A 14,681-nucleotide genomic window follows, 5' to 3' on the forward strand; every position below is an offset into this window, starting at 1 on the left:
ACAGGTACTTTTAACAAAAATACTTTTCATTAGGAAATTGTTTAAACATTATGTATATAGGATAAAATTAACACAAAAAAATGTGTTTTGGAAACTATTATATTTACTAATAATGGCTAATAAAAATGTATCTTATTTCGAAAAGCAAATTATTAAGATATATAGTATATTGTACACTTTTATTAAAATAATACAAAACAAAAATCAAATGACAGAAACACTACTGTTTATATGAGTGGACATTCAAAATGATAAATATTTCCTAATATAAATACATACACAAAAAAATAACAATAAAAGTATACTCATATTTATGTAAAGGATTTATCAGTTTACTGGAAATATCGTTAATAAAAGGTACATTTAAAAAATACATAATTACCAGAGATTAACATAAAACTGAAAAAGTATGGTTTTAATACTGACAATTAGATAAATGTGAAATAATAATGGTAAATAATATTACAAATTAATTAAACATTTCTCTTGTCAACTATAAGAAGTGCACACTATTTAACTATTTCGATGTTTAAAAAACAATTGTGTAGTAATAATTTTGAAAAACTTATGTGCTTGTAGTATAACTGACTTTGTAAAAAAAATATCTTTATGTATGTATGGTAATAAGTCAACCAATGCTGACAACTAATATGATACTTTTACAATAAGAATTTTGCGATAGTGTATAAAATATTATATACTTTAAAACAAATTATGTGGTGATTTATCTTTCCAAAATACTTTTGAAAAAATTTAATATTTATCAAAATAAAATTATTATAAATAATTAATAAAAATTAAATTATTACTTTATAGTAAAAATTTTATTTAAATAGTTAAATATAAAATAAGTAAAAAAAAGTCAGAATTGATTTGTTTCTGATGCTGTATAATAGAAAAAAAAGTAAATAAATTAGGAAAAAATGTATTTTATATACATAAAATAAACTTACACGAAAAATTCCATAGTATTAAAATTTAAAATTCACATTAAAATGTATAATTTTTTCAATAATCCTCCTTATTAAGTTTTTTTTAACATTTTGTTCATAAAAAAATATAATAAAAAGAAACAAGAAAAAAAAGGTCATGGTTGTTTTTTAGTAGATAATAATATTTGTGTTAAACCAATAATTAACTGCGAAAAAAGAAAGACACAGAAATGAAAAATACAAATTACTTTCAAATGATGTGTACATACATATATGAATGTTTGTACTTAAACATATTCTATTGTTGAGTGTTGGTAATTAATGTTTTTGTTTAATGTTGTTATGTCAGCCCCGTGGCTACCTTCGACCGCCTAATCCATTTGAACTTGTCTGGTGTGCGTTTGGTGACAACTCAAATTCCACTAATAATGGGAAATGATCTAAAAGCCAAAGGTTTGTCAATATATTTAAAAAATGTATTTACGAAAAATATTACCTGATGGTACATGTGGATGAGGGCAACCAAGGACTTTGTTTTCTTTAAACCATTCCGGAGCTAGAGGGCCAAGCAATCCAAGTGGTGTCATAGTGTGTCGAGTATAAAATATGTAATCTATGATTCCTTTAAAATTGAACCTAAATTTATAATACAATAAAAATTATATATTATCTAAAAAATAAAAAGTTTGTTTATGTGTTAATTTGTTACACACGTGTAATTAGTAAACGGCATAATATTTTCATATGCAGAAGATAATTTAAACGAATGCGTAAACTCATTTGGCCTTTCACAAGAAGAAATTTTTTGTAATAATGTTTTATATTGCAGATCTTTGAAGTCTTGGTGGTCAGATGAAACTTTGCCCGCTGATAAAAATTCTATAACTCCTATAAAAACATAATAAAATTTAAAAATTTTCATAGAAAGGTGTTATCGACGTTTGTATTTACCAGAATCTGGCAAAGAATTAAAATCACCACACAACAACAACTGAATGGGTGGTTGATGATGGCTCATACTGCGGTAGTTGCGATTGGCTTCTTCCAAAATAGTGTTTAATTCATTAGCTAACATCATAATTTGAATTAGCTTAACATCACAAAATTCTGGATCCCAATGAATATGTGCAGTGCAGACAAGTATTGGGTATTGAACATCTGGTGTCAATGCTAATTTAAGAAAAAGTTTAAATTAAACTTAAGTAACAAATGTTATAATAAAAAAAAATATTTGTATAAATTTTGGAAAATTCTAATTGTGTAACAATTTGATTAATAAAATAGTTATTGTTTTTGTATAAATATTACATAACATGGTTTAATAAATCAATTGTCCTATACTAAATTATGTAGACTTCTGTTAATAAATTGTTACTTTCAATAACTTTTAAAATGTATAAAGCAACTAAAAATTAAAATAAAACACATTTTATACACTTATAATATAACGTCATACCCAATTGTAATACTAATTGTGAAATCACTCTACTATTTATAATGTAATGCCAAACGGAAAACCTGTAAACCAGTAAAATATACTAATGAAATAATGTGCACAACTTTTCTTTCATGTATAGCATATACATTTGAACTAATACGTTTTGGTAATTAGTTAAATTAACAGGGGGGGGGGGTTAAGGTATTAAAATTTTTTTTTTTTTTGTTAACTGAATGCATAATATCTCAAGAATATTGTGTCAAAATTTCAAGTCGATCAGAACAAAATTGACGACGTTATGAGTTGTCGGAATTTTATAGCTGCCCAGCTTGAGCGCAATATCGTTAACTTTAAAGCGTTTTTCCCACAACTCACGTTTTCAAAGTCGGTGAACCTCATAACTTCAAAACTACTACACCGATCCTTTTGAAATTTTGAACACTATTTCTGTACATAACTTTCAAGGTAACGCTGGAGATTTTTTTTCAAATTTGTTAATATTTTTTATTTTACAATAACATATTAGTCAATTTTTTCCCCCTCAGTGTTCCCAAAAAGTGAAAAATTGAAATTTCAAAAAACTCTCCCGGCGTTACCTGGGGAAAGCAATTATCTAACGAAAGAACTTGGTTTTTTTAATTTCGGATGATCCAGCATCGAGTTATGAGGGACACTGCAATTCTACTTTTTTCCGAGACGCTTCCGAATAATTGCTGCCATTGCCGTATTTTGTAATATTTCTACATGAAAATATTACACAATATTCTTCGAATGTTATATTTTAATGTACCATTAGTTTTAATAAATAGATTTTAACTGTGTCGTCAAAAAAAATTCACAAAAATTTGCCGTTTTTTGCGCGAATTAACTTTACCCCCCCCCCTGACATCTTAAGGAGATGTCAGAACAATCTAACATTATCTAACTGGGCCAACAAATTTCTAGTGCTACTTGGTAGATTAATAATTTTTTTTTATAATACATATAAATATTGAAACGTTAAAATTTTATAACTATCTATAGGTAGCTGTGTAAATAAGATATCATACTTTAATCTACATACTTTTTACAAATAACTGTATATTTTGGTTTTAGTTACCTGAAACCTATGAATTTAAAAATACAAGAATATTTTTTTTTTATCAGTTCCTATCGAATTATATTTATCTATTGAAAATCATATAGTCTAGGTATTAGTAACTACTTTTCAACTAAGAAGTAACATTTAAACATTTTGCAAATAATATTTTTTATTACACCATTAATTTAAAAATAGTTCACAAACTATAGTCTTACATTATTCATTATATACACAATTTCCGTGTTATTCATTAACTTTTTGATTTTTTATAAAAACTTATTCTTAACTAAAACTTATTACCTATTAGGCTTATCATTGAAAACAATACTATTATATGTCTCATCATTCAATATAAATATATATTTTTTTTTCAGTAGGTATAGTAAATTCCACACGTCTCATTTAAAATATTAGAACTTTAAAATAATAAAACATGAATAATTATAATAACATTCATTGTCACAATAACAATATACTGAATAAAAATTTGGTATTATTAAGAGAAATTTAAAGACAAAACATTATGTATACAAAAATTAAACATTTTATTATTATAACTATAATAGGTAGTAAATATGAATACATCAAATATATAAATATATAAATGTATGATTTAGTATAATATAAACAATGTATAAAGCCCACAAATTATCGCACACGGATAAGCCATTAAGTATTTCTGGTCAGCATTTCCAAACATAGCGACAAAAACTTTGGCTGCATTTGAACTACTCCATAAGACGGCAACAAAAACAATTAATGCACCAAACACATTCTTGAGATTAACAAAAACGGCCAGCAATGCAACTAGCACAACAGGCGTAAAAGAATAACCCAACACTGAGAAAGTTGACGTCAATGTGACTTCTGATGAATCCGTCATAGCCCAGAGAAGTGCATACATGCACACTGACGTTAAAACTGCTAAGCCATAAACATAGCTAAACATTAGTTTACCGCCAGCTAACAGTAAGAGAGATGTGTATGTTAAATATAAAGCTATCGGTCCAATGACGTCGTAATCGCCTAAAATTACACCACATCGGCCAGTAGGATCGAGAGAATGTAACAGTCGTGTGAATATTTTGTTGACATCGATTCCGAGCTCTTCAAGGAGAGGTGGTTCATCTTCTTCACCAGTAAAATTTGTAGCAGGCTGCTGCCAAGGAGATGATGGATTCAACTGAGCTGGTTGCGAATAGCTGTCAAAGTTCTGGTCGTAGTTAGAGTAAGCGCTCGAATGAAAGTTAAGATTATCGTCGGACACAAAGAACGAACTATCCGTATAAAATTGATTTTGGCTCATACTTCTATTAGAAAACTTTAATGATTGCAACGAGAAACTTTGGTCCGTGACATGTCACACAACGACAACAAGAAAACCTCCAAATGATGATAACAGAACGTCGGACACGATAACCGATTCGATTTTAACAATGCCGTGATAAGAACACAGTGCAGTCACTTTGACATATAATTTTTTCCCTTGTTTCCGTACATTCAAAATAATAATACATAGAATAAATCTAATACCAAGTTACATTTTAATTTTTTTATTAATCTAATATTAAACAAAAATATATGCATAAGAGCTATTTCTAGATTTTTTTTCGATTAAGCAAACGAAGACACGTCGATGTGTACAAAAAAAATGATGAACGTGTCATGATAAAGCATTATTGCAGCATGAAAATAAATGCGTTCACCTCAATATTTTTGTATAAAGTATAAACAATAAATACGTTTTTTTGAATCAACAACAATTTAAAAATAAAATAAACCATACAACATTTTGTCAACCGATAAATACTACAAAAATAATTAGATAGAAATCTTATCACTGTAACAGATGAGCTATCTGTTACATGTTATTTCGCCACGCTCCGTTCCATCACCTCCACTCCTTTAGCTCAATCAAAAGGTAAAATTTTTACTGTAATGATTAAAATTAAAAAAATTTTTTGAACCCTTCTTTTCTAAATCGAAATTTGGTCACGTTAATTCTATTATTTTAGAGACCCATAATATAAATTATTAAACCTCTTTGTAGTTTAAAATAACACAGGAAATAAAATATTCTCACATTGTAGTTTACCCATTGCCATTTTAAATTATTAAAATCTAATTTTTTTTTTTTTAATATGACAAATACAAAATCCAACATTTTTGCAAAAATAATACAAAAATCAATTTTACGTCACAAATTAAATCCTAAATCTAATACAAATAAACCAAAAATAAATTGACAAAAACGAAATCTAGATATTGCCAATAACTTGCGACTTCGTAGTTTTTACGTCTGGGCCCTTAATTTCCCATCATTTTCCCAAAAAGTATTTTTGGACAAGAAGTGTTTATGCTATATAATACAAATTATTTTAATATTCTATGGTTAAATGTTTTAGGAATATACAAATACAACATATATTACGTCGTTATATTGAAATAGTCTTTAGAGTGGTATTTTAGTTATAACTACTATTTTGTGTAAAATATTAAAATTTAAATAAAACATTTTCAAATATGATTTTACATTTATAATTTTTATTCATAGAAATGTTCAAATTATCATAAAAAGTGTATCTATTGTTTAGTTCAATTACCAAATTTAATTAAACCATATTACTTTTAAAAAATACGACGGCGAAACAAATTATAAACTATTATATACCTATTCTCTTCGCACCAATTCCGCAATCACAGTTTTTTTTAGTTATTTACAATCTCTGTCAGCCAACTAGGTGAGCGTTAATTGCTTTGCTCGAATTAAAAACTTAAGATTATCCAATGTCTTTAACTGTTTTTTTGCAGTAACTAAAGTAAACAATTATCCGTGTCCGCTGAATACATAAATAATTCATAATAGATGTTAAAATAATAAGAAACCACAAAATAAATTTAATTGTTTTCTTATTGCCACGTACTCGATCTTTGTGTAATTGATTTTTAACAATAGACCGCGGGACTGACCTATTTATGTATATTTTAAAAAAACACGATATGGAAAACAGAACTTCGGCCATTACAATGTATACATAAAACTTCAAGATGATTAACGCCCAAAAGTATACATAAAATAACACCTTATGATAATTTTTGTACATCGTGAAAAAGTAGTTATCGAATTATATTTTCTGATGAGAAAAAAAATCTAACTGCTCGAAATGTATAAAACAGCATATAAATATATATATTATAATATAATATATCGATTCTATACTATTTGATAGCCACACAGAGAGCTGTTGGTCCATTCATTTGCTAATGACGACCTGAGGGCCTAATGTTGACTTTCACTTACGTCTTACAGCGTCTCTCCTAAACCTATATGTACCTACGGCAAAGTGATTTGATTATCTTCGATAAAATATATCCTAGTTAACACACAAGTACAAACTAATATTTCTAAACATATTGTAGGTACTCGTCGTTATCATCCGACTGAATGAGACAATCGGGTGTTTTCATGGTTATAAAACACTGACATACCAAAATTAATGTATTATTTGAGTGACAACAAGCTAGAGCTTCCGTATTTATTGTGGTTTTCTCGGTAGTATATTTTTTGTTATGAATTTAATAACATAAATAACATTTAATGCATTTAATAGAAAGGGTCGAGTATAAAAAAAAATATAAAGGCGATAGTTAGTACTTACAGTTTTCCCAGGCGGTCTCGTTGGTCTTTAACAGTGCGGCCAAGCCGATGTTGTCCCTGGGCATTACTCGGTTCAACATGTCGTCAGATCCGCTAGAATTTGCCATGGCTAGCTGATTAAATTCGATCAGATGTTCTTTGATCAATGTGAATCTACACAACAACAAAAAAAAATTACATTCATATTATGATAAATAAGTTAAATTAAAAAAAAGCCTAACGATGATTCAATTTTGTACAAACATTTTACTACAAGCGTTACATAAGGGACATGCGACGGGACTATTTTGAGGGCTCTAAGTCATCTCTAGCGTGCTGAGCAAGTTATTATTATTTGAAATTGAGCTAATAACAAACGTTACTGTGAATAACCGTAAGTAAGATTCGTCTGTCGATATAAGTCAACCTAAAAGGTGGTGGGTGATGTTATCTAACAACGCCCAAATCCAAATTACGTTTTGATTGATCAATGACTTAAACTAATGCAGAAATACGTGTAATTATACTTTAGCCCACAAATTGCATGTCATTATTACATTGATCAGGTATCAAACCGACGTCTTCCGAAATGGCCACACCAAGAGTAATTTTGGGACGTTCGTCAATTATTGTACGTTTAAAAGCCACTTATAAAGTCAAAACATTCAACATATAAATATAAGAGCTATGGCTGTTGCGCACATACAATCGAGATCAGTGTATTTTGGCACGTTATATTATTATTTATTATTATAATTTAATAAAAGGGTCTGTGTATACTAACTTGATGGCCCGGAAAAATATGGCGCATCCATCGACGCGTTTCCGGTCGTTCTCCGACATAGTTTTCGCCCTAGATTTTGGTGAAAATATACCGTCATAGCCGTCTTTTTTCAGCTCCGGCAAGAAGAAATTATAGAACTGATCCGTCTCGACTTCCTAAAAACAGTTTTAATATAACGTAAGTATTAATTGTGTTTAATATAATATTATTCTGTATTACATCGTGTTAACGTCAAGGCACGATTCCCTGTTAGTTACTTGCCTGTAAGGTAATGATATCTGCCGTGTAATGCCTAATTTCTCCCAAAATCACTTTCTTTCTGTATTCCCAGGTCAGAGCCCACGGCGGACAGTATCCGTACATCTGAGAAGTCGCGTATTTTTCGCACAAAACATTGTAGCACATCACCGTTATCGGGCCTGCGAAAAACAACAACGTTAATTTATTTCAATTGAAACAGGTTTAGTTTACATTAAGACGGGTACAATACAGTGTAACTATTGTGTTTTAAACTCACACGAAGGAATATTCTTGTTGGGTCTGGATAGAGGAATCCATGGTCTTCCCGGCGGTGAAGGTGTGTCTACTGTAATATAAAAATAACACATAAAGATTTGAATAACCTATACAAATAATATAATAGGTACAGAGTATATTGTAGCAACAGAAAAAAATGCTTATCATATTTTATCCAGTCTAATACCTTAATTAGTTTACTATAGGCTGTAGGTATAAGTATTTTGATACGTGTACGCTTATAAAATAGTCAGGGTAAAATAATATTCGCATATTAAGCGCGACAAAAACTCAACTACTAACGTATTTTTTCTTTGTTTTCTAGGTAGTACTACTCCACGGTAAAACAAATTATAATTTCATTTATATAATATTGTTTTTATGAATATTCAACCCCGTTCACCTTAATCTATATGAATGCATCAGTCACTGATACAATAGTCAGTGTTCAACGCCCATCACACTGTTATAGTAGTATAATGATGCTTGTTTTAAACGACAATAAGCGGTAATCAACCAGCATATTATACAAACTATGTATTGCATAAACCATTTGTGTACCATAATACAACACTATACAACTGTTAGATACAATTTAGTTGAATTAAAACAGAAATTTATAATATTTATTTTATTTATTAATATAAAATTTATAATATTGTTGTATTAGCTGCACAATCTGATGATCACATAGAAAATCTAAATATGATTATAAAATTACAATAGTAGGCGTTACTCAATAGGATCAACTATAAATATCCTCCATTCAGTCTTTAGAGTATTTGACAAATATATAAGAGTTGATAAAATGTGTTTAGCCTACATTATATTCAACTTACACTGTCGGTATGATGTACGAGTACTAAATATTTTACCTGCTACACTGGGCACCCTAGCACAGACCCTGCATTCCTTACCGTGTACACCAGATAACTAAAATCATTAAGGATCAGAGGTTGTAGAGCAAAACGAGTGCAAATACGCTATAATATTATTCAACAAACCGTGGAAAACAATTCTTAGGGCCTTATATCCCTCGAGTATTCTCTATAACTATATGTTCCTTTAAAACCTATTCTCTTTATAATCTTTCCCTACAAATTCTTGTATATCATTCTCTATACGCGCGTAAGTTCTTATAATGTAGAATTTTATAATATTTCGTTTTTATGATTAGCACACGTATTATCCGCATGCAATTCAATTCACAAATAAATTTGATACTACTGAACTATTTTGTTCCCGAACGGTAATTTTTTACCGCTGAAATAATATGTAAGTATTTTCAAGCGGTCTAAAATTCAAAATTGGCTAGCAAAAACCACTATGAAAAAAATTATCAACGATATTATAATATATTCATGTTTGAAAATAGCTACCATCGTACAGGACGTGCTGTCACGTTATCTCGAGTGTATGTATTATGTGACCCTTCTACCGCGGCTCCACCCTTTACTATAGTCATTAGTCGTTCACGAACGCACGCCAGCCGTTTCTTCTCCTCTGTAATATAATTATTTTAAGCGACCCGAGTGAATAATAACAAATAGATATACGTGACGAGCGCTGCAAAAACAATGGCTTCAGCTCGTGTATGTGTGGCAATTCGGACAGCTACCGGTGTTTAAACGCGTTTTTATAATCATTATTATTGCCCATGCGGTGGTATTGTTGTTAGTTTTAGTTGTGAGGTTTTTAATTGTTCTTAGCGCGCGCACTTCTTAACACACATAAAAGACGGGGCCGTTATATTTAAATTGTCAAGATAATCCGCCCGCTGGAATAACAGTTTACATTGGATTTCTCCCTCCAGTTTGCGTTCTCTTTTTGAGTACAATGTTATTTTTCTAATATTATTATCAGCACGAAAACGGGACAAAAAGCACACGAGAGAAGCTGGTCAAAAATCGAGGGGACGCGCGAGTTTTCACGGTAGCTTAAGGCACGACGGAGAGATGTTTGAAGACTTACGGTGAGAGTTGTTGAACTCTTCTAGCGAACCGCCGATACTATTAAGAGTGATCAACGCGTAAAAAACTCTGTTTTAAATTAACAGATAATCGGTGAAAACAAATTGTTTAATATACCAAGATCACAGCTCAGAAGTAGGAACTAACGGGGAATAAACTTATTATTATCAAATTGTGTCAAAATCCGGACTGTGATAACCTAAAGGGTGGAAGGAAATAATTGAGAGGACCGTCTAAATATTACTAGAAAAGGGTTTTATATCGATGACATTTCGACAATTACACTCATTTAGAACAAAGTTCGTGCGCAGACGTATTAATGCAAAAAATACAAAACATATTTTTAAGTACGAAACAGACAAATTACCATAGTAATTTATTCATTTATTTATTATGACATTTATTAATTAATGAAAAATGACTATAATAATAAATACCTGTTTTATAAACTACTAACACACATTTCATAAACTCATGTGAGTTAAAAATAGATTAATTCTGTCACTAAATATATTAAAATGGATACAAGCGGCGACTGATCTTTAAAAACCTGACACTAACTAATCAACATTCTGAACGAACCTCGCGATTTTCACCTCCACTCGTTTGTACGAGTTTAATTATAATAGCTACTCTTTAGTCAGTATCTACTCTAATCCCATTTGTAAATTTAAGATGATCATAACAACTTTTCGTACATTGTGCCGTAACGAATTAAAAATCACGCCATATCAAATAAATATTCTTGAAAATTCTATTAAATTTCTCGAAATAGATTATTTTTCTTGTATTGCACTCTTGAGTAATATAACTAGTAATTTAACAGCATGTCGCATTACATTTAATTTTGATTGATCGTTAGAAATACATTTGCGCATATAATGAAGTCGAAAAAATGTTTCGAGATCCAATGCACTTCTCTACGTGGGTACCGAATTTGCATCTGAATTAATTAGGCGTATGTGTAATTCATTTTATTGGCAGTTTTTAAGATCTTTTTGAAATATTTGTACATAAGAGGGTGCTCGTGGTCATTATTATTATAGCATGTAAAACGAGGAGTATATAAAATAACGGGATAATTATTTGCGTGTGTGGCAGTGCACCCGAAACCATCGCGAACTACGGTAGGTGTGTGTACAGTTGTTCTGTACTAGGGCAGCTACAGAGTACACAAATATAGATGTGGGTATCAACAATTTAAAACAGTTAATATAAACATAAACTTCGAGAGTCGGTTGAAAAAATGTGTTTTCCATAAAACCGTTGTATCAAACAATCCGTTATAATGAGTTATACATTCAAATAAATCGGTGAAAAAACCCGACTGGTAAAACAGGTGCAGCTTATATCATAAAAGAGACACCGAGAACACAATATATACATATAAATTTTCTTAAATTTTGTAATAATCAAGCTCAACGTTCACGTGTTCAAAAATCACAATACAATAATCTATGCACATTTTGCTACTAGATTGTCTTATCATAAAACGTACGTTATCATATTATACCTTTACCATTATGCAGAATGGAAAATGTATATAACGCAGGATTAGTAAGAAATGTCACTTAAATCCCTTGTGTCCAGTATGCCTCAAATGTAAAATTTAAAACAACCAAGCCCAGAGAGTGTGCAATGAAAAAGTGTAGTAGGCGAGTATAATTTATAACAAATATAACCATTTGACGAACAGTCGTAATAAAACTACATACTTAATGTACATACAACATTAATACATTGTACATTAATTGTTTGAAAAATGTAAAGATTTAATAAAAAAAAAAAAGGTCATATTGTTACAAAAAAAAACTTGCATAATGAGCAATTATGACTAACGTTATCTTGATTTTTTTTTTCAACGTTTAATAAACACTGTTATTAGAAACACAAGTGTACTAGGTACCTAATCAAAATTAAATATTCAATAACCACTGTTCTAAAAATGCCATGACTAAAAATTAAGCATACACCTTTATAGTCTACATACAAATGACCAGTCAAATATTAATTTAGAAATTCTAATACTAAAAACAGATTTGATTCATAATTAGACTTTTTATTGTTTAATTGAATAATTTACTGATATCGAAGGATTTAAAATAATAACTGGCTTTCCCGCGTCACGTATGTATTATAATATAATATACATAGTATATTATACAAAACATAAAAGCAAACCAATCCTACAAAAATGTATTTAAGAGAATATACATATAGACCACGTTGGAAATTTTCATGAGGAGATATATGCGTTTAATAACATGCATACAACATAAGCATATAAAACAACGTCAGACGAGCAAACTGTATCAAGTCACATTTATTGTAATAAAAATACAAAACAAGAGACACTTTTAAACTATTGTCAAATTGGAACAGAACGAAACACAGTGAGTGAAAGTAGGCGAATTATAATGAGAAAGTCAAACGGAGTCATTACAGCAAACTGCTCCACATTTATCGTTGTTGAGTACCACCTCTTATATTTTTCTATGTTCGCAGTGAGCAATTTTCTTCTTTATTATCATTTTTTTTTTGTATTCTTTCTCCTCTTTCGTTGTTCCAATGTCAACACCAACTAAACGATAAAAATAATTGCACAAGAAACAATGGGGCATCCCTCCTTTCACGTTTCGTTACCAAATCGGAATCGATTTACTTTTTGGGCCCGTTTGAGACACGGTTTGTTCTATGCAATAGTATACAGAGTGCATTACTATTACCGCGATTTAAACGGTTACAAGCGCTTTTCCGTGTACTTCGGAAAACGAAAATAACTAAAATCACAAATTAGGGAGGAAACAATTATTATAATAATCATAGTTGCCGAAAAACGAAACAATCGCAAAATAAAAATAATAATAATAAGAAAAAATATCAGACACGAGTACCACTACCGACACTGATCACCGGCTGGACGTGTCAGGCGCATTAGAAACTCCGACGGCAAAATTGTTGTCCAAGGCGATAGTAATATATACACCGCGTTGTGGTGTTTACTACAATGTAATAGCTTCTATTCTTAGCATTTCAACGTGCGGGGCAATATTGCCGCCGTATTCATTGGGATTCGTTTCAAAAAAAAAAATCATGGCAAAGGTACAACAATATTAAATCTGTAATAACATTTTAATGACCGACAAATTAAAGGTACGAACTTCTATAACAAGATCGGGGTACCGATTGGCCCAAAGAGAGTTGAAAGACATACATGTATTAAAATGTACAAATGTACACTTTAATCTACAGAAAATACAAAAACGTCATCAACCCAGAGAGTAAATTTACCTCCTTATAGCTGCCCTGGTTAGGACTGCCTGGTGTACCACTGGCACCTATCAAACAGATTTTTGCTATGACAAAACATACAATTGTCGAAAAACGTGATTGAAAAAAAATCGCAAAAATGTTTAATAAATAATTTGTTATGTTAAATATAACTTAATAATAGCATTAAATAAATTACAATATTGTAACTTCAAAGCATTTAGATTTATAAGGAAATGGGTATCTACGATTTAAAATATACTAATGAAATAACACGATCAACTAATAATCCTTAACATGAATAAAACTTGTCAACCGTTAGTTTCACCTTATATTTCATTCACGCAGCTAACGAATACGAAGATTATATATCTTCCGAATTATTCAAACAAAATTACTTAACTATATTAATAACGACTAATTAAATTATACTGTATTGCACACTAATTAGACGTGTAGCTTCTATATTGTCTTAAAGAAAACAAATTGAAATCGTGTGTATACGCCTAAGTCGTATACATTACATAGATTACCACGATAAGTAAAATCAATTATTAATTAGATGTAACAACAATGCAATATTGTCTAAAAATAATTATAATTGGCAACCGCGGACAAGCAGAACATGATTGCAGCTGTCAGATATGTGACAGCTGACGTCGAGTGTATTACAAACAACCAAACACACTAGTACTAACGGTAATAGAAAAAATAAAAAGTACAAAGCAATAACACACGGATTTTGTGAATTATTGTTATTATGTACCGAACGGGTACAATTGAACGATTGAAACAATAGTTTACACACGTGGAGTTTAGCGCATTGTTATCGATCTAAATATATTTACTGAGCATGCGAACGACGTGAAAACAACAATTATATATATAGTTATAACGTACAAGTGATTTGTTTCATGAGCATAGTACTTATTTAATTACTTTTTATGTCACACAATAAAAATCGCTTGAACGCACAGTAAAAAAAAAAATACCATTTAAACTGAGATTACAAACTAAACAAAGGTTACACAAGAAACTTATGATTATGTCCGT

At 30.1% G+C, this 14,681-nt stretch overlaps 2 protein-coding genes across 3 annotated transcripts in view; both read right to left on the bottom strand.

The window, feature by feature from the left end:
• Positions 1-889: 889 nt before the first annotated feature.
• Positions 890-14,681, bottom strand: part of LOC126837878 (CCR4-NOT transcription complex subunit 6-like) — a 40,092-nt gene continuing 26,300 nt past the window's right edge. Inside the window, exons 6-13 of one of the 2 annotated variants that reach the window (XM_050571836.1) lie at positions 8,390-8,458; positions 8,130-8,291; positions 7,873-8,023; positions 7,111-7,262; positions 1,884-2,102; positions 1,646-1,820; positions 1,429-1,568; positions 890-1,372 (exon numbers count right to left, since the gene is read on the bottom strand). In XM_050571836.1, coding sequence (XP_050427793.1) covers positions 1,290-1,372; positions 1,429-1,568; positions 1,646-1,820; positions 1,884-2,102; positions 7,111-7,262; positions 7,873-8,023; positions 8,130-8,291; positions 8,390-8,458 — 1,151 coding nt within the window. In that variant the 3' untranslated portion in view covers positions 890-1,289. Of the gene's footprint in view, positions 1,373-1,428; positions 1,569-1,645; positions 1,821-1,883; positions 2,103-7,110; positions 7,263-7,872; positions 8,028-8,129; positions 8,292-8,389; positions 8,459-14,681 lie in introns of both variants that reach the window. The other variant, XM_050571834.1, reaches the window with a different exon arrangement.
• Positions 3,925-4,856, bottom strand: LOC126837879 (protein YIPF5-like). The gene has a single exon (XM_050571837.1). It carries the CDS (start codon positions 4,755-4,757, stop codon positions 4,065-4,067), a length of 693 nt encoding a protein of 230 aa, XP_050427794.1. The 5' UTR covers positions 4,758-4,856; the 3' UTR covers positions 3,925-4,064.

Source organism: Adelges cooleyi, unplaced genomic scaffold (assembly GCF_023614345.1).
Source record: "Adelges cooleyi isolate 19-005CV unplaced genomic scaffold, UGA_ACOO_1.1 ACOO_flye_CR_arks_rails_tigmint_CR_PRNA_30, whole genome shotgun sequence".
Classification (NCBI taxonomy): Eukaryota; Metazoa; Arthropoda; class Insecta; order Hemiptera; family Adelgidae; genus Adelges; species Adelges cooleyi.